This window comes from Tripterygium wilfordii, chromosome 19, assembly GCF_013401445.1.
Source record: "Tripterygium wilfordii isolate XIE 37 chromosome 19, ASM1340144v1, whole genome shotgun sequence".
Classification (NCBI taxonomy): domain Eukaryota; kingdom Viridiplantae; phylum Streptophyta; class Magnoliopsida; order Celastrales; family Celastraceae; genus Tripterygium; species Tripterygium wilfordii.
The window spans coordinates 1,350,927-1,377,435 of NC_052250.1; the positions used below are offsets into that span (position 1 = coordinate 1,350,927).

At 38.1% G+C, this 26,509-nt stretch overlaps 6 protein-coding genes and 2 non-coding genes across 9 annotated transcripts; 2 read left to right on the plus strand and 6 right to left on the minus strand.

The window, feature by feature from the left end:
* Positions 1 to 154: 154 nt before the first annotated feature.
* Positions 155 to 5,094, minus strand: LOC119985660 (microtubule-associated protein TORTIFOLIA1-like). The gene is made up of 6 exons (XM_038829965.1): positions 4,177 to 5,094; positions 3,278 to 3,469; positions 2,693 to 2,795; positions 1,969 to 2,597; positions 1,002 to 1,877; positions 155 to 558 (listed from the first exon to the last, which is right to left on the minus strand). Exons 1-6 carry the CDS (start codon positions 4,891 to 4,893, stop codon positions 367 to 369), a joined length of 2,709 nt encoding a protein of 902 aa, XP_038685893.1. The 5' UTR covers positions 4,894 to 5,094; the 3' UTR covers positions 155 to 366.
* Positions 5,095 to 6,574: 1,480 nt separating this feature from the next.
* LOC119985662 (probable serine/threonine-protein kinase PBL23) lies at positions 6,575 to 8,840 on the minus strand. Its single transcript, XM_038829968.1, has 5 exons — positions 8,577 to 8,840; positions 7,820 to 8,001; positions 7,516 to 7,705; positions 7,026 to 7,417; positions 6,575 to 6,935 (listed from the first exon to the last, which is right to left on the minus strand). The coding sequence occupies exons 1-5, from the start codon at positions 8,698 to 8,700 to the stop codon at positions 6,675 to 6,677; spliced, it is 1,149 nt and encodes a 382-aa protein (XP_038685896.1). The 5' UTR covers positions 8,701 to 8,840; the 3' UTR covers positions 6,575 to 6,674.
* A 705-nt stretch (positions 8,841 to 9,545) lies between these two features.
* LOC119985347 lies at positions 9,546 to 12,974 on the minus strand. Its single transcript, XM_038829623.1, has one exon. It carries the CDS (start codon positions 12,454 to 12,456, stop codon positions 9,853 to 9,855), a length of 2,604 nt encoding a protein of 867 aa, XP_038685551.1. The 5' UTR covers positions 12,457 to 12,974; the 3' UTR covers positions 9,546 to 9,852.
* A 1,035-nt stretch (positions 12,975 to 14,009) lies between these two features.
* Positions 14,010 to 18,272, minus strand: LOC119985005 (EKC/KEOPS complex subunit TP53RK). 2 transcript variants are annotated; one of them, XM_038829150.1, is made up of 8 exons: positions 18,165 to 18,272; positions 17,425 to 17,542; positions 16,616 to 16,729; positions 16,240 to 16,518; positions 16,015 to 16,128; positions 15,726 to 15,798; positions 15,550 to 15,609; positions 14,010 to 14,403 (listed from the first exon to the last, which is right to left on the minus strand). In XM_038829150.1, exons 2-7 carry the CDS (start codon positions 17,485 to 17,487, stop codon positions 15,572 to 15,574), a joined length of 681 nt encoding a protein of 226 aa, XP_038685078.1. In that variant the 5' UTR covers positions 17,488 to 17,542; positions 18,165 to 18,272; the 3' UTR covers positions 14,010 to 14,403; positions 15,550 to 15,571. The 2 variants fall into 2 exon arrangements, with proteins under 2 accessions (XP_038685078.1, XP_038685079.1); XM_038829151.1 differs by having other exon boundaries at positions 15,545 to 15,609.
* On the minus strand, positions 14,768 to 14,841 carry LOC119986367. Its single transcript, XR_005465255.1, has one exon. It is a non-coding gene; the product is annotated as a small nucleolar RNA R21 (small nucleolar RNA).
* Positions 17,948 to 18,024, minus strand: LOC119986368. Its single transcript, XR_005465256.1, has one exon. It is a non-coding gene; the product is annotated as a small nucleolar RNA R21 (small nucleolar RNA).
* A 543-nt stretch (positions 18,273 to 18,815) lies between the features above and the next one.
* Positions 18,816 to 21,362, plus strand: LOC119985159. The gene is made up of 2 exons (XM_038829357.1): positions 18,816 to 19,093; positions 20,965 to 21,362. The coding sequence occupies exons 1-2, from the start codon at positions 18,871 to 18,873 to the stop codon at positions 21,246 to 21,248; spliced, it is 507 nt and encodes a 168-aa protein (XP_038685285.1). The 5' UTR covers positions 18,816 to 18,870; the 3' UTR covers positions 21,249 to 21,362.
* Positions 21,363 to 23,672: 2,310 nt separating this feature from the next.
* Positions 23,673 to 25,929, plus strand: LOC119986155 (stemmadenine O-acetyltransferase-like). The gene is made up of 3 exons (XM_038830705.1): positions 23,673 to 23,856; positions 24,129 to 24,479; positions 24,888 to 25,929. Exons 1-3 carry the CDS (start codon positions 23,673 to 23,675, stop codon positions 25,772 to 25,774), a joined length of 1,422 nt encoding a protein of 473 aa, XP_038686633.1. The 3' UTR covers positions 25,775 to 25,929.
* Positions 25,930 to 26,509: the final 580 nt, after the last annotated feature.

The following is a 26,509-nucleotide window of genomic DNA, read 5'->3' on the forward strand; positions in this document are numbered from 1 at the left end:
GTAGGGTGTTTTTCGAAACTGCAGTTTAATTGACACTGCAGAGTATCCTGCAGAAGGGGGCCGTCCAAGTGTTCTCCATGGAAGGAAGAAATGAACCCTAAGAAGTTCTTCAATAGCATATCCAAAAAAGAAAAGAAAAAAAACATTTCTTCAATGTCCCAAATCTTCACAATTTAGGAAGGAAACACTTCAAGGTGCAGGAAAACATAGAAGTTGAGGTTCAAATTGAGGCCAAACCAATTCCAACTTGATGCAATTGCTGCTATTATATCACTGCATTCCTCAACTTGCAATAACTTCTGTTGAGTACATGATACCAAGTCAAAAAATTTGGAATACAAAGCCTCATAACCAGCTGATTACTTCTCAAAACTGTTGCAGCTCAATTTCCCAGGCTGTTGCCAGCTGCAACAAAAGTTGATCGGGGGCCGCCCCTTCCCAGTCCTCGGGTGGTTCCATTTCTGAGGAAGCTTCATGTAGGTTCACCAAAATATCCTTCTTCAGTTCCATGGGAATGCCCAAGACGTCTGGTCCGTTTTCCATCACCACTTCCACCAACTAAAGAGAACAATACAAAATGAAACCAATCTTAGATTTCTGATTAATTTGAAATTTCTATTTGACTAGCCACAAAGACAAAGAAAGATACGCCAGAATACAGCAAAAGATTTCAGCCCACAGAGCTATCCGCATCCTACAATATCCCATCACTAACAGAGCCATCACTAAAGTGCAGATCTTAATGAAAAATCAAAGATACACACCTAGCACATCTTTCCGCGAAAAAGAATCTCAGCAATTTTTGTTCAAAATAGATATTGACTTCATAAACAGATACAACAAAATGGATATTTACTTTATAACCAGAATTTCCAGTTACTCTATAATATGTCATGCATATACTTTTTATTCAGTCAGGAAATATGTCCAACAAAATATGAAACAGTGTCAAACAGCTTCAATTCTAATGAAAGAATAAAACAAAACTCATAGTCACATACCTGTTGGATCCAAGATAAACAGATGTCAAATAAGTTCTGCTCCACCAGAAACTGGCCAAGAGCATGCAAGACGTCATTTGCTATCTCATTTGACAATTGGTCAACCACGGGACCTGATCTGTCCATAAGCTTCACAAGCAACAGATCATCCCCAGTAGAAATAACTTCCGCGTAAGCGGTATCCATATCACCCATTTGAAGTGCATCCATTGCAATACTCCAGGAAGTCCAGATAGGGTCTCTCTGCTGCCCAATATTATCATCCGCCATAGCTTCCGCAGTCATCTCAGGGATACCCACTCTTGCTGTCCGAGAGGTTCCACCATCCTCTCCAGCTACCCGAATTGCTTCCAAGGTTGCCTCATCTTTTGAGGCTTGCCAGACACTTCTGGCAGAAGGCCCCTCACCCAGCCTAACAGGTCCAACCCCATTATCCCAAGCTCTCCTACTCCCGCCTTGGTCACCATCATTTTCTGACTTAGGTGATCTACCTTCCAGAGGACCACCACCCAGAGTTCTCCTAGAACCAACCTGTCCATTTCTAGAAGCACCATATGCCGAGAAATCCCAAGCATCTGACACATGAGATCTCCATGTTGGGCCTCTTCCTCTCGTGCTGGAAGCAGTTCCATCAGATTGCAGAAATCTTTCCCCAAATGGCACACGCCCATTATACTTGCCATTGGAGTAGTCAGGGTAGCCATTATACTTGCCTAAAGGTCTATTGGAAGATCCTTCAAACCCCATAGCAAAATTACTTCCCCTCCTACCCGATGATACTGGCAAATCTCGAGCCATGTCTTCAACAACTCTCTCAAGCCCCCTAACTCTGTTTTCTAAAATTACCATGCTGTCATGAGATCCACCCATGAAATCCTGCAACATAAAAAAAGCATCACGTCAGTCACTGCATTATCCATATTCCATAGCAGCCTTTTTTTCTCTTGACTTAGAACTTTAAGCATACCTGCAACACGTTCATGAGATGAGCTTGTTGTCTCTCCAGTAGCAATAACTGCCTCTGGATGGCCAACCAATTTCCTTTATTACTGATGAAGGAACTTTCAGATTGAACATCAGTTTTGGAAAATCCTGCATGATTGCCAGATGACTCTTGTTGGTTTATATCAGTCCGATCATCATCAGATACCCTTGCTCTTGAATCCTTTGCATTTATCCTATCATCTGGCCATTTATCTCGCAGGATGTCATCAAACTCCACCTGTTTAGAATTGGCACCCACAATTCCTTTCTCTGTGTTACAATACTTGGTGTTTAAAGATCCATGAATGTCTTCAAGTTTATCCCCATCCTTTGAAGAAATGAGAAATCGACGAGGAACAGCTACTTCTACTGGAAAATCACCGGAACCCCTTGTTTCAAGCTTCTGAAAAAATTCTGGGTTAAGTTCTTTGTCACTTAGGACAGGTGGTTTCTTCTTCAATATTACAACTGCTTTGTCAGGAATGCCTCCACCTCTTTCTTTAGAAGCAGACTCTGAAGTAGAAGTAGCAGTAGATGAATCCTTCACTGATGTCTCTGTTTTCCGGTCACCAGCAGAATCTGATGACTCGGTTTTTTCAGCAAGGTCACCATCTAAAACATGTAAGAAAAAAAAAAGTAACTTAAGATATAAGGATAGGAGATCTGATGGATCAATTTGGAAAAGAAAATATAAAAGATGCACAAACCATGAGATGAAGCTTTCTTATCATCTGGAGCTCCTTCACAATTCCCAGAAATGTTCTTCCACAGTTGCAATGCTTCTTGCATGCTCTCTCTGACAGGTTTTATCTGTTAAACAAAGTGTATTCGCACAAATAGTTCAAGAAAAAAATGGAACTAGAAAGTTAGAAAATACAAAAAGTTTCAGTCCCTATAATATTATAACGGCACGGTTTTTTCTTAATAAAAATTGCTGGCAAAGAAAGCATTAAACATAGGCCTAAGCAACCAAACCAACACCATCCAACAGATTCATTTTCTCTATCCACAGATCCAGAAATCCTTCCAAACAGATATGATTACCGTTTGGTAAAGAACCAATGAAACTACCTTTTTCGAAGAGACAAGCTACTAAGTTTAGGATTGACGGTAGATAAGTTGAAACTAAGCAAGGTGAAAGTGGAAATGTGATCATGATTTCAAGCTAGGGTGCGAGTCTTGTTCATCATAATACAATTTTGAGAACAGTTTAAAAATTTAAACAAAGCTCCGCAGAAAAATCAGGATACATCCTGCAGACTACAAAGAAAAAAAGGCCTTGGGGAGGTTACCTTATCGAAACGGCAAGTCTCAAGCACTGTCAGTGTGGAAGCTCCTCCATCTGTAACCAATTTGCTTGAATGTAATGCAAAGGCAATTAAAGCATCAGCTGCTGCCTTACGTGTGGCCCAGTCGGCACTTCCAAGACATTCATGAATGCTTTGCAGGAATGTTTCCATACTTTGAGGTGCAATTGCCCCCGCCTGGAAGAAGTTAACAAATTTTAATCCATACCTAAAATATTAAATATTATCACCATACTATAGGGCATCTAAAAGAATTAAGCATGAAAACTGTATTAATTCTAACTAGTCAACACTACATCTGCACAAAAATATGATCAACCATTGACGCAAATTACAATGATAAAGGAATAACATCAGAAAATAAGAAATGATCAACCACAAACATCACCTTAGTTGGTGCAAAGAGGAATGAAGAAAGTCACTAATTTTAAGAGAATCCTCTGCAAACAGATTAAATCAAAACAATATAATTTATCTTTTTAGTCCTATGAGTCTATGACTCAATAGCATCATAACAAGCAGCACCTTCCAGCCATTGTTAAATTTGAGACATTCCACATTAAGTGCTCCAGATCAGCTTATCATCTCACAGTTTCTAGAGATCAATCCTTTCAAGCTCACCTATCAAGTAGCTCTCCCCAATCAATCTTCAACAATTCAAGCTTTCATATTTTTTCCAAAAGAAATCAATTAACTCTACTATTCAACCTTTTACGACCTGAATTTATTCTTCCCAGACATTTTTATTTGTTCCTGAGATTTCTCATCAGTCAAGCAAACTATGGATAATAAGCTTTTCATACCAAGGACATCACACACTAGACCACCCAATCAACATTGATCATAAAACCCATATATAAACACAAAAGCATCGATTATCAAACCTGTGACAAGCTCGCCACAACAGGCAACAAAGAAGCCTTTGCCAAGAAATTTTGATTGTTCAATAATTTGCAGATCCTGGGGCACAGCTTTTGAAATGCCTGCCTCGGCGGGTCTGCTGCACCCTCCACCATCTTTGCCATGCACATGGCCGCACCCGATTGCACTACCTTGTTTTGGTCTCCCATGGTCTCAAACAATGGCCTCACAAACAACCCCACCACAGACCCACCTCCATTATCCCCTCCCTCTCCCTTCAAGTAGAGCTTAGCAAGCGACCCAATCGCATCACGGCACGCATCCTTGACGCTGGTGTCAGGATCCTTGAGCTTTTTGACGACATGGGCAATGATCTTAGTCAAATGGGAAAATGTGGAATCAGCATGTAGTTGGCAAGTGAGGGAGAGAAGTCGGAGAGATTCCTTCTTCACATAGGGTTTTGGGTCAGACAGGGAGGTCTCAAAGAGGCAGTTGAGAAGCATTGGGATGGCGTCCGGGGTAAGGGTCTGAATGATGGATTCAAGGTCAGTAATGGCGATCTGGTGAGTATCACGGTCGGAGAGCTTGGAGAGGGATGTAAGGATTCGCTGCTTAAGCTCCACCATTACCAAGTGAGAGGACAGTGAAGAGGACGATGATCTTGCAGGCGTTGAAGACGATTGTTGGTTTTGGTTTGGGGGTTTTGCTTGTTTTGGGGGTTTCACTGCCGGAGTACTCATTGTATTGTGAATACTCGTCACAAAGTCTAACCAGAGAGATGGGTCCTGCAGAGAATGAGAAACCCCAAAGGGTTTTCAATAAATCCAACTGGGTTTTAAGAAAGATTTGATTTTACGCAAGTGAAATCACAGTTAAGAGAAATGGAGACTCCCAAGTCCCAATGCAGCAGAAGAGGAGGAGTGATTATGGTTTTGAGAAAGAAAATGAAGAGTGTAAGCTATGATGATTGGAATTGGTTATGGGGTTTAGCCATGTTAAACGAAAGGGTAAAAGTCACAAAAACCCCCTCTGATAGGATCATATCTACATAGATCCTCTCATTTTCTCGTCACAAACACCCCATATGCTTTGTTTTCGTGTCATTACAGGTAGCTCGTGATAATACTAAAACAATGTTATTTTAACTTAATAAAATTAGAAAAAAATCCTAAATAAAACACTATCTGCTCAAATATCTCAAAATTACTTTTTCTTCTTTTCCTCTCACTTCAAATCTCCTAAAACACTATTTTCAATGAAAAAATTGGACTTAGCTTCAAAAATCCCCCCCACAAGCTCCAGCCAATCTTCAACGGCTTACTCCAACAATTTTACTTTTATTGACTGCAGTATCTCATCAACAACACTGCAAAAGAAGGCAAATGCTCCTCCAAATCTAATCCCCACAATAATGGGTCTTGAAGAAGTCAGAAGAGAAGTTCACACCTACAATGGAGGAAGAAGTTGCCCTAAATGCGAAGAAGGTGCTTAGAAAACAAAAAATAAAAGAAGTTGTGGTGGATTTTGCTGGGACGGATAAGTGGCAGAGATTCTCCATCCAACCGGTTCGGAGATGGGATGAGTACACCCGTTAAACCCAAGTTGCCCCATTGACATGAGAAGCTGTTGTTGTTATCTTAAATATCAAGCAACAAAGATATATTGAACAATTTCCTGCTTTTCCCTTCTTCATCAAATACCCAAATTAGACCCCTTCTTCCTCTACTCTCACGAGAGACCCAAGTGTCCGCAAGTCAACCACCAATTACATAAATCTTTCCATCCACAACACTGGGTGTGGCGAACTCGCACCCTACACGAATTTTAGGTCAAGAATTCTTTATGCTGAAGCGACATCCGATAGCCCATACTTCGGGTGAAGGGATGTCATAGATGGAATCGTAACTGAATGTGGAGCAAATATGAGGCGTGTAGATATTATTTTGGTAAGGAAAAAGATAAGAATCCAGGTGGGTATTCCACCATTTAACCCACTTTTAATGTTAGTTGTTGGTAAGATCCATCGATTGAGACTAGAGATCCTCAAACTCCAAAGTTTACTTGTGTGCTTACTTGGGTTTAACGGGTGTACTCATCTATTTGTTGCTCTTTTTGGTTCAAACTCATATATATATTATAAGAAATTCTCTCATATAAGGATTTAAAAAGACAAGTCTTTTATCATTGATTCGAAGGAAATGACTGGTGGGACATGAATGACTAGTGAGACTCATTACTAATCACTGATCAAAAAGTTATCTTTATTTTATATCCTTACTTTATCTCCACGTGTAAGAATTCTTATGTGTATATATTTTTGTATGTATGCATGTATATGGTCTATTTGTTACTCTTTAGCTTTCTCCTCATGTAACATGTACACTTTTGGTTCAAACTCATATACGTCTCCGTCTTTACATCTTCAACACACAATATATTATTCTCAATGAACGAGCACAAGGTATCAAAAAAAGAAACACCTACAATTGTTTATTATCAACAATCATCTGCACTATGGCTTTCAATACCCCCCCACACTATTGGTCTCAGCAGTTTCCATTGTATCTTCTAACTCACCGACTTCGTCAAGACTCTTGTTCCCGGCTAAGAACTCTAGAGCTGTTACTACATCACTCATCAATGGCCTTGTACTAGCTTCCTCTTGCAGGCACATTGCTGCAACTGCAAGTGCTTGGTAGAGACTCTTCATTGGGTACTTCCCTTCTAGCAATGGATCCGCCATTAACGCAAACTTTTTCCTGTCTTTAAATAGAGGTTGTGACTGTATATAAGCATAGAAAATATAAGTGTTAGTGTCGATAAGAGTTTGTTGATTGTGTTTTAGGAGGTTCGATATGCTTAAGTAACCTACCCAAAGAACTAGATTATGTTCTTCTGTTGGTCTTGAATTGTCGATGACTCGCCTTCCGGTGATTAACTCTAAAAACACGACTCCAAAGCTGTAAACGTCGGATTTCGTTGTCAATTGGCCAGTCGATGCATACTCAGGAGCACAATATCCATAAGTTCCCATCACCCTGGTGGAGACATGAGTTTTATCACCAGTAGGACCAAGCTTTGCAAGACCAAAATCGGAGAGTTTGGGATTGAATTCCTCATCTAATAGTATGTTCGATGCCTTGAAATCGCGGTAGATAACTGGCGGGTTGGCAGTTTCGTGCAAGTATTCAAGCCCTTTTGCTGCTCCTGAAGCAATTTTCATCCTTGTACTCCAATCCAAAGGCTTTCTACCTGGAGCTAAATCTGAATGAAGAGTTCTCAACTGGTCAGATTACAATCACTATGAACATTTCTTTATAAATGACAAGTAGTTCAAAAATAATGTGTAATTTAGATCATACCGAGAAGGTGATCCTCGAGTGAGCCATTGGCCATGTATTCGTAAGCTAATATCCTCTGATCACCATCCGCGCAATATCCAACCAAATTGACGAGGTTAGGGTGGTGAAGAAGACTTAACATCATAACTTCTACGAGAAATTCTCGATTTCCTTGAAATCCATTTCTGTCAAGTTGCTTAACTGCAATAACCTGAGTAAGGATGGATGGTGAATGAAAGTTCATTTTCCACAGCCATGTCTGCTAAGTGTTATACATTCCAGTTCTTATGCAAGATATAGAGATAGAAAAGATAAATGTAAGTACTTGATTTGTGTCTTCAAGGCATCCTTTGTAGACCCTCCCAAAACCACCTTCACCAAGCAGGTTATCATGGTTGAAGTTATTAGTAGAAACGCATAGCTCCCGGAATGTGAAAATATGAGCAGGTATGTTGCCTTTTCCGAGCTTTTTTATTTCGTTGGCAATGTACTTTCGTCTGCTGCTATCTGCAGATTAAAACATGCTGAGTTCATGCAGAAGTAGGCATTGCAATAGCAGAACGATGGTGAAAAATCTTGGTGATGATAATTTGAGAAGATAAACATACCCATGAAGAACATTTGTTTGAGAGCTGGAATATATGGGTAAAATTGGTTCAATTTTAAGATAATGAACATGCTAGTAGTAGATTTCAATTACAAAATATGGTTTGAAAATTTTCACGGGAGTATGGTATGGGTTACTTCAGTATCGTAGCGCCTAGTACTCGAACATTGGCTCGAGACATTTTCTCTACCCCTTCTTACCTCGGAAAAATAGGGACACTTTGTGTCCTTGAACCAATAACCATCTTTCAACTAACCTAACCTCCTCCGTCCCTCGGGACCAACAAAGGGTAGTACAGGAAATGAATATAAGAGAAACCATTGATACTACATACTAATGCTAATACATGAAAAAAAAAAGGTTGCATCATTGAAAGAAAGCATGAACAGAATAGCTTTTCCCTGAAGAATGAAATCCATAAATAAATGCCCAAAGAGAGAGGAAAAAAAAAATAAAAAATGGCAGAGGACTTGACCTGTTTTAAAGGAGATGTTGGCAAATGAGGCTAAAGTTTTGGTGTCTTGGTATTCCTTGATGCTTTTCTTCAATGATTTCCTACTTCTTCTTTCCTGTGACATGCAACATGGGAAGCAGCTCATCTTGCTCTCCCTCTGCACATCCCAGGCTCAACAATCATCAAAAAGGCCAACTTATCACACCAACAAGTACTGCATTGATAAAATTAAATCCCGGAAACTAGATTAACCGATCCAAATTCTATGTCAGAGGATCTCGCTGAGCTAAAGAAAAATCTTAGCCTTTTGGAAGAAACCAAATGTTTCTTTTCACCCAGGAGATACCATAACTTTTCCTCCCTCATTGTGTTTTTTTCTTCATCTTTCTCCAAAGACAATAATTTTGGATAGGCAAGAGAATTTGTCAACTTTGCTAATTATAGGAACAAGCAAGTGGTTATCTTTGTTCAACCACCTCTTCTATTTTTAGCAATTCTTTTCAGGCAAACTGAGATTTTTAGGATGTGATGTTGCTTCAAAGCTTCAAGAATATGCACTCCATTTATTTCTATTTCTTTGCCACTTACAGGGCCAAGGAGAATTCTCCATCGCAACCTCTAAAGCTTGAGTGCACAACTTCTAGACAAAAGCATACTTTATATTAACAATAGAGAATATCCATGAAATAATAAACAATGTCACTTCGCTTCTTGTTTTGAGGTTTCCTTTGTTTCTTCTTTTCTTCCTTCTCTGCTATCAACTGCTGGTTATCTGCCCCTGCTGCAATGTTCAAGCCACAGTTGCCCCTGCTTCAACCATTTATTCTTATGAGTTTCAGTTGCCCATCTCAATCAATTTGGCAATCACCATGAGTGGTGAATCTAATTGTGTGCATGCCCAAGAAGACATGTCCTTTGGTTCCCTCAATTTTAATTCTCAACTTAGCTAAAACCGCTTTACATATGGGAAAAAAAAAAAAAAAAAAAAAACCAGGTCTTGTAGACTGAAACCCATATTGGAAAGATGAACATTTAGCTATTTTTCAACAGAATGTATGCTGACAAAAATAATGTGAAGAAAAATGCAATCTCGAATTAATATCTTAAGCAGAGCTAAACTTCATATATGCCAAGTAATGCAGTATTTGTTTGTTTAAACACGAAAAGTACTATTGTCTATAAAACCTCTTCAGTAGAAAGAAGAGGGGAAAAAAGATCAAGGGAAGCAAATTCTCTGTACTTCTATTCTTCTACTGGTAAAGCACAATATATAAGGCTTTATTCTCCCACAGTTTCATCAGACTTGTGAGTCGTGACCAAATTTTTTCGCTTTAAGCTTAGCGATCATGTTCTCAAGCCTAGCAACCCGAGCATCAAGTTTGAGTTCTGGAATCTGAATATCAATTTCTGTGATTTCATTCATTCTCCTGTCTTCATCTTCCATGGTCCGCATTGGCCCTCCTATTGCAGCATTGATATCAGTAGTCTCTTTCATCAGGGTTTTTTGCAATTCCATTTCTTTAATAGCTCCATCGTCTACTGCTGCTGAAGTTGAATGATCAAGTGCGCAACCTGCATAACTTCTAACATCATCTTGGTGCCTATTGAAAGACCCCAATACTTCCCCACCAGTGGGTTCTACTTCTGTAACAGAAAACTCTACTTTCACCTGGATACTTTTGGGAGGAAAACCTGGAGGAACATCTGCATCATTATCTCCCTTCCTCCCCATTGCAGCCTCTAACACTTTGTTAGGAGTAAAACATGCATTATCATTGCCAATTTTACCTTTAAGAGCTCTGTCATCTGCTGCTGCTGAAATGGAATAACCTTGTCCTGCATTTGCAGAACTCCTAACATCACGAGCTGTTCTATCAGAGGCACTGTAGTCGTGCCTATCGAAAGATCTTAGTACTTGCCCAGTGGTGGATTCTACTTCATTAACAGAATCACCAACTTTCAACTGCATAATTTTGGGAGGGAAACCTGGAGGAACATAAGGATCATTACCTTCCTTCCTCTCCATTGCAGCCCCTAATACTTTATTAGGAGTAAAACATGCATTGCTATCGTCATTCTTTCCAGTTTTACCTCCAAGAGCTCTGTTGTCTGCTGCTGCTGAAGTTGAAAGACATTTCTTTTGACTAGCATAACAGCTACCGTCAGTAACAGCTACATCAGAAAACCTCTGATGCCTATTGCAAGATCGTGATAGTTCCCCAGTAGAAAACTTCAATTCTTCAGCAAAATCCAGCACTTTACCATGGATACTTTTGGGAGGGAAACCCGGAGGAACATCTGCATCATTATCTCCCTTCTTCCCCATTGCAGCCTCTAACTTGTTATTAGTAGTAGTAGGAAAACCAGTAGGATATTCAGTTTTATCCCCATACTTTCTCAGTGCATCTCGTGGCAATTGTTCTGGAGTTAAAGATGCTAGTGGCACATATTTCAATTTTTTCCTAAAACTTCTTTTTCTCCCAACAACATTCCTGATCAAATCTTTACAATCTAACCATGACTTCTTCCACCAGTTTAAGTATTGAACAGTAACATCAGACTCAAAAAGCCGAGCTGGAACATAAAACTTGTTGGAGAATGTCCTCGCGAAATTGTTCCAAGCAAGTTCAGGTGAGTCATTACATCGAGCAACATTGCCAGGAATGTCCTGATCCATTCCAAATTGCAATGCCACTCGATGTGGGAGGTACTGTTCAATAGAATTTAACCCCACCAACTCAGATGCCCTCACACATAGAGCAAATGATGCAATATCTTCTTCGATTACCTTATCGACATGCAACCACTCTTCTTTCTCTTTGTAGAACTTTGGGAAGTCCCGGCCACTCACCCTTACAGCATAAGGCCGCCAAAGAAAGCTCTCACCAGCTGTGTCCAACACCAACCTTACATTCTCTATTTTGAGTTTCTTCACCTTATCCCACCGAGCTGCTATAGGATCACCATGTTTGATTGCATTGGGTTTGGGATGCAAATCTAGAAATCTCTCCCATAGCCAAAGCTGAACATATCTCAATGATGAATGCAGGCTAATTTCTAGACATGCATTACTCTCACCAGTCTCAAACACGGTCAAAGCAACAATGGCTTCCTTTAGTAGCCTCAAGTCTCTATAAATGCTAGATAGAACTGCTGGTGCAAGCGCAAAACGAATCCCTCTAGATAAAAGAATAGCTACTGGGAAAACATGATCTTTGATTACCTTGTCAGAATCACTCAGAACAAACCTTGACAGCCACAGTGAAAGAAATGCTTCATGTTCCATTTCCCTATCCACAAACTTCATCATCCACTTCTTTTGGGAATTTGAACCCCTCAAAAGTTGTATCCGCGCTTCATTCAGTTTCTTTTCAATTTGTTTCAATTCATTGGTTTCAAGAACACAACATGTAGCAGGGGAAATAGGGCGGCCAATGACAGAGTAACCACCCAGAATCATCATGTCTTCCAATGTAACAGTTGCTTCTCCCCAAGGAAAAATGAAGGTATTGGTGTCATGACACCATTTCTCTGCAATCCCAATAATCAAATCATCTGTTCTCCTGATCCAGCAAGTAGAACTCATGATTGCTTCATAAATACCTGCTTGTTTCCACACAGACTCGTATGTATTATGCAATCTGTAAACCCATGAAAGCCAAACTTTTGTTGGGTATCCCCATCCTCTGAAATTGACTTTCAATGGCCACATTTCAGGCTCAAAATAGGGTGGCAGAGGGGAGGAGCATAGTGAATGAGGAGAGGGAGCTTCTCCAACCTGGCAACTCAAGATGGGTTTTAGAAAATGAGCTTGTCTACGAGTTGGGATATTTTCACCTGTTAAAGACACCATGACCTCTTCTCTCTCTTCAACTATGGAGTCTGCCATTGTTTCCTCCATTGATTACCACTAATAGTAAACACTATGGATGACGAAGATGATAATACTAACAGATGGGTGTCTACGGTTTTGCAATGGTTGAACACCAATTGTGGACTCCCTATGGTTCTGCCATTTTTGGGGTTCTAAGCTTTTAATCACTGGACAATCAGCTTAAAAAGGACGAAACTTTGGGTCCATACAAACTGCATGTTCTTTGCTGGTCTCCGTCTGTTTCAAGAAATATGTGAAAGTTGATGGCTTTATGGGTTATGGAAAGGAAATTTTCCTCCTTTCATTTTCTTGGAGAACGAAATTTTCTTGAAGCCCAAGAAAATGGGTTTTTGTTCACTGAGTTAAGGTAGAGCAAAGAGAATCAAAATGGAAGAAGCTGTAGAAAGGCGAAAGCTGAAAGAAATACGAGCAGAAGTCGAAGATTTTGTTAATTTTTGATTCTGCAATGCTGGGTTTCTCCGGGTCGTGAAGGAAGAGCAAAGCACCAGCATGAAAACCTTTCTCCCCTTCCCCCTCCGCCTCCGCCTCCGCCTCCGCCTCCCTGTCTCTCTGTCTTTCTTTACTGCAGTCTGTATTGTACAGTACAACAACCTTTTTTTGGCATAAAGTAGCCTGAAAAAAGATATCTTGAGGGTATTTGAGTAAAACCACAAACACCTGTCTTAAATTTTGACACGGTATTGGGAATTTGGGATGGGAAGAGCATCCAGAATGGTTTTATTTGTGTACACATTCTAAATTTCATTAAATTATATTCTCTATCTTATTCTCTTTTAAGTGGCACAATTTAATTGGGTGATTGGGTCCCACAACCTACCCTATTCATCATCACTCCATACGTTCCAACACTCTATACTTATTTTCTTTATTTTCTCTTTATTACTTTTCATCACCTCTCTCTTACTTTTCATCACATCTCTCCCTTTTTCGCAATCTCTCTTCACTATTCATCAATTATCATACACTTCAAAGATCAAGTATAGACTAATTTTTCAAGTGTCATTTTTTATCACAAGTGTGCATTTAGTACTTAACTTATCAAGAAAGTATCATCTCAAGTACCCATTGTGAACATCTAGCTCTTAATTTATCAAGAAAGTATCATCTTAAGCACTTTAAAATCATCCCATTGTGGACGCTCTAACTTATTGCTAAAACTATATTAGAGTACGGACAAAATATATGTGTTTGGATCCGAATTAACTTTTGTTCAAATTTAGATAAATCCGAATCGTATACATTCAATCATTCAAACTAGATATAGTTTTGCCACTGCCTACCTTAGAATTCATGGAGAAAAATAGATACGGACAATATTTTAATAGGCACCAATCTAGGACTACACCATGTTTACCAATCTAGCACTACAACATGATTAGTATTTAATCAATCTACAAAGTACTGCTGCAAAGAACACAATTAAGTCTGGGTTCAATTTTTCATTCAATAGAACATCATATATGATATACATGTATTAAGTTGATCAACCGCATTGGTTATTTTGTTTAGTAGAGTAAGATCAAGCATACTGAATCCATTGTGAAACTGAGAAGATGGGCTAAACAAGCCAAATCAAATAACAATGTTATTCAGCATAAATTCTTCAATTACTTGACAATAATAAAACATGCAGAAAACCTTATTCTGGTGAAGCCTCTGTTACAATGTACAACAACCCAAATATTCTCTTTTAGGTTCGTAAGAAACTTGGTAACTCTAGTACGACTTTCCTTAAATCCCACATAGTATAAGCAAAGAGAGATTCCACGACTAAAAATGGCGCAACAACTTCAGTGTACAAAGTTTAGCACATATACAACGGCAACTTTATCAGTTCCTGCTCATCGTCAATGATGCGTTCTTCCTTTTTCCATAATAGATTGTAATACAGCATCCTGCTAGCATCAACGGAAAGTAGATCTCGTGGAAAGTCTTCTGAATGACCATTGATTCCTGGAAAACCATACAACTTGTGATTAAGTTGTGAGCTAAAGGCAGCATCTCTTCTTACATTTACTAACATTGGGAATTAAGATTGCACGGTAGAACAGGATAAATGTTTCGCAAGTCGAAAATGCCATCTGCTAAACAAGTTCAGGGAATTTCATATCATCTGAATATCTGTCTTTATACTGTAAAATATGCAGGTAAAGACGTCAGTAAAACAGAACAAAATGTCAAAGGCTCACAAATCCTCCATGCAAATGCATATATAATCAACCCAAGTAAATTAAAGAAAAAGAGAAACAACTCCCCATGAACAAGGGTCTCGCAATAGAGGGGACGTTAGGGAAGGGCAAGTTGTGTGCAACGTGTACATCCCTCAGAGTTATCAATTCATCACAAGAGATCAGGCCACTACTTTAATTGAAAAGACTCATCACAGGGATGCAAAATATACGATGTGGAAGAAAATTCTAATGAACAAAAGTTATGCCAAAGAATAGTCGAAGGAAATTAAGTTTTCAACTTTAATTGGATATACACGAGACAATCCTGCCATTTGATCTCTTCACTAAAAGTACGAAAATCCTAGCAAAAACATAGTTAAAGTCTTATGATTCTATAGGAATCACTATTAAATTTCCATTGAAAAAATTCACACTAAAAGAATGCAATGTCTAAATATCCAGTTACAGGCTTATGTACAGCACAAAGCTATGACAGATTTGTTTTCACTACAAGTTTTTCAGGCTGATTTTATGCCCATGACGTAGGTTCTTTCATCTCCAACAGCTTGAGTGGTTCAAACAAAGATGCAAAAATGTCGCAAGAAGATGCGAAGTAATAGTTTATCTTTTGCCAATGTGGCATAGGCGAAAAAGAGGAAAGGAAGGGGAAAATAAGCAAAAAGCAAATGCCAGATATCATGCATTGGCAACATATGAGATGCGAAAACATCCATTTATATCAGGGTGAAGATGATTTCATCTGACAGCATTCGGTAGTATGATGACTGTAATTTATGACCCTAAACCTAAAAACTTGTTCTGATACATGTCAAAGTTGTCAATTAAGATGGGGAAGTTCAGAGCGTACAATGTTGGAAAAGAAATCAACATCAAGAAGCATTAATAGTTCAACAAGCTTCCACCTTACCAAAAGAATAGTTCAAGAAGGGTCATCCAACCATGGTGCGTTTACGACCCCTTTGTCGCACTGTAACAGAGTAAAGTATGAATAGAAGATGATATGAGAACATGGCGTAACAGCATTCTAATACCAAATTTGAGGCATGAAAAAGGGTAACGTAGGGATTGGAAATAAACGAGTACCTTGCGCTAGCTTGTTTAATGTTGATGACCACTGTTTCGAGGACTTCCTGTATGCTGCAAGTATTTTGTCCATCTGTAGAAAGAACCAAACACAAGACAGTATTTTTTAAAGATCCATTGGTTCCAATTTAATAATGTTGTCGACTATTTGAAACTGCAAAAATGCCTGGAAGTGAATAAAAACTGAAAAATCATTCCATTCTCATGGTATATATACCCGTTCCTTGTAATTTCTCCAAAGTCAAACAGATTTAATTGAAATGCACTTAAGAAGTCATGTCGCGCTTACCACATTCCCACATGAAGAATGCATTGAAACTAAGGCTCTCTCAAGCACGTACAAATCAACAGCTTTATCTTCTGGAAGGGTTGATGTGAAGCTCAGTCCAAAATCAATAAGGACCTGGAGAAGATATTTTTGGTTGTGAAAGGTCGAAAGAGTAAAAATTTTAACATATAATTAAACGAAAATATAAATTCTCTTCTTCCTTTTGCCTTTTGCACAGTAACTCACCAGTTGATTGGAACTCTTCTTAATTAACATGTTCGATGTGGTCAAATCCCCATGAATGAGGCCACCATCATGTAGCTTGCCTATTGCATCACCAATCTGTACCGCGATATCATCCAACCTCTCTTCAGCTACACCGTTTAACCCAAACTCGAGAAATAAATCTTTGACAGAAGGACCATCCACGTACTCAAACGTCAATGTATGCAGCACAGTATCCACAGCATACAACACTGGAGTAGAAACTCCAAGTTTCCTTGCTTTTGTCATGCATCGAGCCTCCTGCTCGAGAGTTTAAATTTAAGGAAAGTCAGATAAGCAGCAAAAATTGGTTCATTATTGGACTAAATCTAAAAGATAGAACAGTGGGAAAGCTGACCGCATTCAAGCGCCTGAGGGTAAGCTTTGAATCCAAAGAAGGATGCCTGTACTTCTTTGAAAAGCGTTCCTTGACAATGGACTTCCTTCCAACAAATGTTGCCTCAAAAACTCTCTGAGAAAAAAAATAAAAATAGAGAGATGTGTAACCACAAAAACAATTTATGTTCTGTTAGAGTGAATATTTTGGTTCAGTCAAATTGAATTGCTTAAAAAGCTATAGTTTTTAAAGCTGCGTCCAATTGGGAAACCACTAAAAGAAAGCTGAATAGCAAGTTTGGGATATGAATTTTCAGGAAAAGGTCAACGCAATTAGTGAAATGGGTTCTCAAGCGCATTGCTGAAGCTGCCATGAACTGCATGTATCTAAGTTTGTGACTCAAAAAAATCAAAGATGGGTATATATTACGAGGAGTTCACATAGGAGCTGCGACCAGTTGGGCTGGTTACAGCCGATTCAGTTCGTTCTATATGAACTTCAATTCATCAAAAAAAGCAAAATCAATTTGTACGTACATTTAAAACATTGGGCACAGTTTCCAAAATAACATGATAAAATTGACTCTTTCCTTAACGGGGGTCCTTGAGAATATAATATAGATACTTGATAACATTCAACAAAACCAACCATTACCAAAATTTTAAAAAAAAAATCAACAAAAACTCCTCCCCTGAGATAATCCTAGAGTTGACAATAATAGAACTGAAAAAAGTTGAGACAGCAGTTGTCACTTATCATGCCGTTCAAGCCCAAATCCTTGCAGTGTTCAAAACAGTATCTTAGTAGTATAAATTGTTAGCCCAACTTACAGCTTCAGCTCCTTGCTTTAACAGGATGAGCGAGCCATCTTCACTGGGACCTTTGATTTCCATGATGAGGATTCCTAAGTATTAAAGAACACTGTGTCTCACGTACAACTGGACTTTCCTGGAGAGAAGTTCAAAAACAAACAGAAACTGAAAAACAAATAACAACTGGATAACTGGGAAATAATACCTACTTTGAACTAATGATCTTTCTACGAGAACATCACTTAGAACACCAACAAAAACACAACCATGGGAATCACCCAGTTTTGAATCAACAACAACAAAAGAAACAAAATCAAAACCACCTCTTCCCACCATTCCAAATTTCAATATCAGACTTCACACGAATGCTAAACACAAAAAAAAATCAAGCTTATTGCATACAAGATTGAAAATGGACGAACCGAAGATATCACCAGATAAGTAAACAAATTCATAGAAACCCAAAAGCCGAGCAACCATTAACAATGTTATAATTCAATACATAAGATAGAATTGCAAAAGAAAAGAGCTTTGATTCATGCATCCCTCAGAATTAACACAGTTTCATCAACAACAGTCAGCCCACTACTTTTTTTAATCTCACTCTTCATAGGGATGCAATACACAAAACTTCCTAACAAAAAATGCAAACTTGAAGAAGATTTGTGTATGCCCAGAATCAACAACCTCAATAATTGATAACAAAAACCAAATATAAAGCAGTTAATAAACAAAAACAATTAAAGAAAAAACCTAACCTTTTGATTCGTTGAAGAGAATGCTTGTTATTTGTTAATCAGACATCAGCCAGTGAAGTAAAAACAGTAGAGACAGGCGGCTGGGTTTAGGATACTAGGTTTAGGTTTTGGTTTTGGTTTTGGTTTTGGTTTTGGTTTAGTAATATAGGAGAACGGAAGGGCCTGAAAAAAAGTCAAAATTTCAAATCGGCCTCCCAAATATCTAATAATCCATAAAACCTTACAATATCAAATTTATTTATAACTAGATACTATAAAGATAAAGTGACAAAACTATCTCCGGATGACCAAATTTATTCAATTAGGATTAAATCAAGTCTAGACATTAAATTATATGTTTAAAATTTGGGTTTAAATAAATTTTTTTCGTCAGATTTAAAACTGGGTGTGAGATGGAGTCCAAACACATCAATCTTTTCCGGACCCTAATTCGGATAAAATTATTGTCCGGTTTATTTATCCAGATTTAAATTTATCCGAGTTTATTCGATTATGTAAATTCAAAATTCAATTTGACTTATAATCTAAACATATAAATATTTCATAAATACACATCAAAACTGACCCGGAATCTATTTTTTTCCACCCCACGCAAAGGCACCAAATTGGAGTTTTCAATTTTTCATAGGAAAGCGTCAATTGCCGACACAATTAGACGGACCAAAACAAACGCGTCAGCCAAACGTGGTGGATCCTTACCCTTCTAATGTCAGAGCTACCGTTGAGTGAGTTTTTGGGCATAGTGGGAGCTAAGGGAACCCAACAAACAATGGCGTCAAAGTGGGGAAAACTGGTAGCGGGACTCTTTCTTTTGACAATCTGTGTGTTTGTTGATGAGGTTAAAGCCTGGACTGGTGAAATCCATGGCAGAGTTGTTTGTGACGTTTGTGCTGATGCAACTGTAGGACCTGAAGATCATATCTTGGAAGGTCTCTCTTACAATCTCTAGCTGTTCTGCGTCCCTCCCTTGTTATTTAGATGCTCTTTTTCTGCGTGATTATATGTTGTTTAGTAAAATTTGTGTATGGGTAAGTCGATAGTGGAAATCTTCAATTGGACTGCAAACCATCCTTTCCTACAGTAGTTGAATTTTCAATGGAGTGTTGATATGCTCGAATCTCTTCAACATAGAAAGAATTCTATTCTATTTTCAATGCTGTATTGTAGGAAAACTTGATCAGGCTATTTTTTTGTGATGTATTAGGTTTATTCAATTTGGTTTCTTCATTTGGTACCCAGATGGCCAAGTTGTTTCTCTTTCGCCAAGACAAGGGCATCTTTTGTGTAATCAGAAATTGATAATTTGAACTTCAATGAATTTAATAAAAGTCATAATTGGGTCATGCTTTGCCATTTGCAATGCTTTATTTTTCACTATTTTAACCCCAGCTTTGTCGATGTTTAATTTTGAACTTTATGTGAGAGAATTCCATTTTGTTGTTCTTGGACGGTGGCTATATATTTGGATGTGAAAAAATGCGTGGTGGTCTGGTTGAATCGAATTGCTTTCTGTAGGCTAAAGAGTTCCATTAGACTTTCTTTATTATACATGTTAGATTCCAGTTTTCGATTATGAGATAGCTATGGCACAGTTAGGATATGTTCAGCTGCTCCTGTTCTCAAGCTGCTGACATTTAGATGATCTTTTGGGCATGAAGTTTGCATAAGTGGCAACTAGGTATCTGAGAACCTTCTTAATATTTGATCTGGAAGGGTGGTCATGATGGGTTTCAGTGCTCCATCATCTGCTAGTAGATTAATCCCATGTCTGTCATTGTTGATCTATCTTCAAATATCCTTTCTTTATTATCCAGCAAGTTGCCAATGGAATGCGCTTGAGTACTTTTAGCTTTCCCTCTGTGTAGGAAGCTGTTGGCCAACTACCCATCTCAGGTCCTCTCAAGATTGCCTTCTTTAACTGGGAAGTTGTTGAGGGTGAAATCCTAACCTTGGACAACTTTCGAAAAAGAGGGCATTAGCTCTCTAACAGATGTCCCCTCCTTAAACCCTCAAAGGCTCAAATACTTGGATTCATTGACTGAAGAAATTTGTTAAAAGTTGAAGTAAAATATATATACGGCCCAAAGGCTTTGGGGCATATAGAGGAGAGAATTCAGGAGGGCTTGAAAATGATTTAGCGACAGTAATTGGAAAGAATAAGGATGTGAAAGGATTAAAGGAGAGTGTCGCCTTCATTGGGATCAAGTGGCAAAAAGAGTATCCATGTGAGAGTCATCTGGCTGATCTCAACATTTCAATTTTAAGGCTTCTTGATGCTGTTGTTGGAAAGGCATATGATAGGCAAATGAAATAAGCAGTTGAATTCTAAATTTTCTTTAAATTCTAATTCTTTGCATGACTCGTAATTGCTTTCTTCTGTATCTAATAGCTTGAATGTAGATAGCTGCTTTGTAGTGATGTTAATTATGCTTTGCATACGCAGCTAAACTGAATTGAGTCCTTCTGGATCACCTAGAAACCTCAGTAAATGTATAGCTGGGTTTTGTTTGACAAAGCATTATAATTAGACTCTTTTGTCATTCCGTTTCAAATTAGTCCATTTAGTTACTACACAAAGTAAGGTACTTTTAGTATGTCATGTTGGCAACTATTCCGTTTTTTATTTTTATTATGTCTTTGTCCAATTATTGCTGATGGTTGAATTTAGTCTTGTGAAATTGGGAATGAAGCTACACTGAGGATTTCTCGTCTATCGTCTCAACTCTCAAGTCGTGTTTATATCCTGTCCTAGCAGTGTGTTTTCATGTTCCAGGTTGAAAAGGTATTACTTTTGATGCAGGTGCTGAAGTTGCTGTTCTTTGCATAACGAAGTCCGGTGAAGTTCTAAATTATCAAGCGTTCACAAATGAAAAGGGGATCTACACCGTGGCAGAGACGATGCCTGAGACTGACCGCTGGGATGCATGCTTGGCACGACCCATCAGCAGTTTCCATGAGCAATGCACCCATCTTGGGGAGGGCAGTTCTGGAGTGAAGTTCAGTTATAACCATCCATCTGGTCATTTTCACACTGTCAGACCGTTCGCCTATCGACCTGCTATCTTACCATCATACTGCGCTTGAGTGTCCAAGTCATTGCATATATACTACTGTTAAAACTGTGCTTGTTTAAAGGGAAGGAACCTTGAATATGAGACTAGATCATGTTTATGATAATAAATACATGATTGGCAGGGACGGAGCCATGCTGGTTCTCTGGGGCGCAAGGGCCCCCCCGTAGATTTTTCAAAAAAAAAATAGTAAATATACATATTAAATTACACATTAACAAAATTAGTACATATACATATTAAAATACGAATGAGTTGTTACAAGTATTACAAGGGAAAGACCAAGACATTGTGAATGCGATGAGGCTAGTTGAATTTTTCAAAAGTAGACTACAATCAATGAGGGATGAGATTCTTTCATTGATAAAGTTTCATCATTTTGTGGTTTACATAATATCAGTGTTTCTATCATGGAAAAGCATTATCTAGTTGGAAAAAGATTAAGTTGTGGAGGGTAAGAGGTAGCAAATTTACATCATTATCTTATTGAATTGTTCTAGACTATGTTAGATAGACAGCTCAGAGAGCTGGATGATCGCTTCATTGAGACAACTACAGAGTTACTTATTTGCGTGGCATGTCTCAATCCTAATGATTCATTTTCAGTTTGTTATAAGCAGAAGCTCATCTGGCTTGCAACTTTCTATCCTAATGATTTTACTTTAGTGCAGCTTACAACTCTTGAAGATCAACTTGACACATATATCTTTGATATGCGTCATAGTAAAGAGTTTGAACAGTCGAAAGCACTTGGTGATTTATCTGAGAAAATGCTTCAACACAAAAAGAAGTAATTGTATCCATTAGTGTATCGACTCTTGAAAATGACATTGATTCTGTCAGTGGCAACAGTTACCGTAGAAAGAACATTTTCTGCTATGAAGATTGTGAAGAGTTGTTTGCGCAACTGAATGAGAGATCTATTATTAAATGATAGTTTGATTGTATACATTGAAAAAAAAAGTGTTCAATGATATTAGTAATGAAGCTATCATACAACACTTTCAGAAAATGAAAAATCGTAGTGAACAATTATAAATTGTAATTATTTTCATAAGTTATTTCAATATTGTCTTTTGGGTTTGGATTTGCGTATGATTTATTTTTCGTAGTGCCCCCTTAGTCGAAATCCTAGATACATCCCTAATGATTGGTTCTTGCTCAACATGTTCAGGTAGAAGATTGAGATGAACAAGAGTGAGCACTTGGTCTTGAATTTCTTATATATCTCTTTTCGAAAATGATAAATATCACAACAGTTGATATCTCAATTATCTTAACTGTGGAGTTGAATGCACAGGATTCAAGTGATTTTGTGAGCTCCACATGTCTCACATGATGAATATAAATCCTATGTGTACAACTCAACAGTTAGAATAACTATGATATCAGCTGCTAAGATCTCCCTCTCTCTTGTTTTCTCTTCATCCATTCTATAAAAACAAACTTGTTAAAATTTTTTAATTTTTTCAGAAGGCAAGTGATACATGCTGTGAGCGTTACTTTTGTCACAGTCACACTTGTGGGGTCAAAAGCTGACATGGCAAGATCTGATAGGCTAAAATGACAAAAACCATGTCACAAACTCTTTCTACTCAACGACAAATGTGACCCCACCACACCTTGTGGGTGCCCGGGACCTGCTGTAATAAAATTACAGCAGGTCCCGTTGTAATGCCCTTTTTGGGTATTAAAGATATTTATTTTTATTTTTAAAAATCATAAATATGAAGTGTTCATCGCAACAAACACAACGATATATTTTTTGTTCCAAACAGAAACCAAATTCAACATGAAAAAGACACGACAATTCTAGACCATCGAATATAAACTCAAAATATTCGATGTTTTGATTACGATGAATTTGATTTTTGTTTCAAACAAAAAGTATACCATTGAATTCGTTATGAAAAATACTATATATTTATGATTTTTAAAAATAAAAATAAATTTACACCTTGTAGCGATGTTTTTCAAGCCTAATTATTAATTTATAAATTGGGAAAAAATTTATTATGGTGCACAAAAAAGATTTATTGGAGTACAATTAGCAATTGGGTTCATAGCGGATCTGATTCTCCTCTCCTTAATACTTTAGTGTTGACATAGTTTGTACAATTAACTTAGGAAAAAACGGTTTTTTTATTAGTTTGAAAGTTTGGGATTTGGGGGTTCTCAAATTCCAATCTAAAAGCAATAGTTTTGTCACATAAGGTTTTATCTAATGGTGAAGATTTGAATTTATATTTACAAATTTGTGAGAGGAGTTTTTGAATGGGAGAGAGAAACAAATATAGAGACAAGTGTAAAATTACTTTTTATATGTGATGATGTGGCAAAACTACAACCTTTAGATTAGAATTTGAGACTCTCAAATTTTTTAAGAATTTGAGAGCCCCTAATCCGAAAGTTTGACGTTCACAACTTTTCCTGCACGATGTGGGACATGTCACTCGATAGCTCACCTAACGCCTCCAATCTTAACAGTGCAGAAGCTTGTTGTCCGTCCATTCGAAGTCATGCATGTCATGTTGAATTAGTGAGACATTATTGCAAGGGAAGACTATGGAAAGAAGATGCCGTGTGGAGACTTGCAAGTGTTAGAAGACTTTTGTACAAAGGTCTTCAAAATTGGTGCACTATTTAATTTGTTATCTTGTTGTGTCCTTATTAATTTGACTGAAATAAAATATAGAAAAGCTTATTTATAACCCAAAAAAAAAAGTATTTAGTGAAATTGAAATTTGTGGATAGTGAGACCATAAAGGGGGGGTTAAGGCATTATGGTCTAAACACAATTCCTTAACCAAGGCAGCTCTAATGGCTAACAATACAGTTCAAGTTGAAATCTTTGCAAGAGAAACCATCAAACCATCAACAACGTCTCCCAGCTAAAACCTCGAAACGTTGACGTTTTCGCGTCTCGATCAATTCGTTCCTCCCATCTATCTCCCTTTGATTTTCTTTTACCCTTATGAAGATGACTCCAATGGCAATAACCATCTTGTAGTAGCTAAAGAGAGATCTTTGCTTCTTAAGGCATCTTTGTCCAATGTTCTAACTAGGTATCATCCTTTCGCGGGAAGAATCAAAGACCACATCTCTGTCGAATGCAACGGCGAGGGGGTTTTGTTCGTTGAAGCTCGAGTCAATTGTAATTTGCTTGATGTTTTACAACATCCGGATACTGAACAACTCGAGAAGTTCATACCTAGCGAGCCCCAGTTGGAAAACGTAGCAACAGGTAATTTTTTTTCCTTACCTTTTTCATTGGTGGGGAAAGAGGAATGTGGCTCGAGTTTATGTTCAAATCAGATGTGCAAAAGTTAAGATTGCATGGTGTCTTTCTCGTTAAAATAGACAGCAGTCTTATGGATATGAGTATTTTTTGTCCCAACTATTTCAAATGCTGAGAATATGGACACAGACGATATCATATAAATCATGTGGGACCCATGATTTTATATAGATGATATGAATCCATCTCAGCATTTGGGACAAAAAAAAATAGTGAAAACCTGATATCCTTAACATTTTCGACTGAAAGAAAGAGTAAAGGTTGTTTCTTAAAGTTTTACTTAATTATGCAATCAGACACCATGAAATTTGATCTGCTTTGCTGAAGCTAACATATTTTCAATTACATTACAAGGTAATTTGATTCTTGTACAAGTGAACTTCTTCCAATGTGGTGGCATGGCAATTTGTGTGTGCTTCTCACACAAGCTTGGCGATGCGACTACCATCGCCACATTCATCAAGGATTGGGCATCCATGACAGTCGATAACGGTGGTGGTGAGGTACTAGTTCATCCAGAATTCATTGCTGCATCTCTTTTTCCTCCTGTAGACGAAATGTTTCCTCCCAATAATCAAGTTCCCCAACGCAACTCAGTGCGTAAAAGATTAGTTTTCAATGAATCAAACATTGCTGCGCTCAAAGCTTTAGCTTCCAGTGCAACCAATGAACAACCTACGCGCGTAGAAGCTGTAACTGCACTAATTTGGAATTGCGCAATGAGAACATCAAGATCAATCCTAGGGCCGTCGAGACCATCTTTATGCCTCCACGCAGTGAATTTAAGAAAAAGATATTCACCACCTTTGTCGGAGCATGCCATTGGCAATCTCGTAGGAATAATTGTTGCAGAAATTGGAGAAACTAACGAGATAGGATTGCAGAACTTGGCTAGTCAACTAAGGAGAGAAAAACAGGAGTTTAAAGTAACTGGGGACGCTGAAAAGATGTTTATGGTTGAAATCGTGGCAAGGTTCGGACAAACGAAAGATGTAGACATCTTCAGTTTCAGCAGTTGGTGTAGGATGCCATTGTATGAAGGTGATTTTGGGTGGGGGAAGCCAATATGGGTTGCACCAATCCAAACAATTGTCCCACATGTTGTGGTGTTGCTGGATACAAGAGATGGTGATGGAATTGAGGCTTGGGTTTACTTGGCTCAAGAAGAGATGGCCATATTTGAATGTGACCAAGAATTGCTTTCTTTTGCGTCTATGAACCCTAGTGTTCTCTCCAATTAGTGAACCCTTCCTAATACAAATCAAGTCTTGGTAATAAACACCCGATTGCATATTTTTCTTGTTCTTTTGAATTGTAAGTGAGCACGGTGTACGGTCAACACTTGACCATAAGAGCTTCTTTTTTAAATATTTAATTTGTATATTTAACAATTAAACATTGTGTATTTTGTGCCATAAAAAAGAATTAAACATTGTGTATGGTTGTTGAACTCTTGCACTACAAGGAAAATAGAAAACAACGAAAAGGCATAAAAAGAATGGTAGTGAAGATAAAAGCATTGACCTTAATAAATATTAGATTAGGTGTACTGGGGCGGAGATAGGATTCTAGACAAAGGGGGCAAAAAATTGTCATGGGTTCGGAGGCAACGCCTCGAAATTTTTTTAACACTATTTACAGGGGAAATTATTTCGTTGAGAAGTATTGTTTTAACATGATTCAAAGTTGAAAAGTTAATAATTATCACTATCAATTATCATAGGGTAGTACTAGATCCAATCGAATACGAATGTACAATGCTATCGCCACATCATCACTCCTTCACTAACTCACAGTTCACCTGTTGGCCATCACCGTCACTACTCACTCTGCTAGTTTGATGTCTTTGAGAGAGAGTTAAGAGTCAAGAGATAGAGAGAAATAGTAAGCAATTGAGTAAAGTTAAGTGGGTTGGGGCTTTGTGGACTAGCAGAGAGAGCGAAGTAGCCTTTGGCCCTTTGGACTTTGTGGATAGA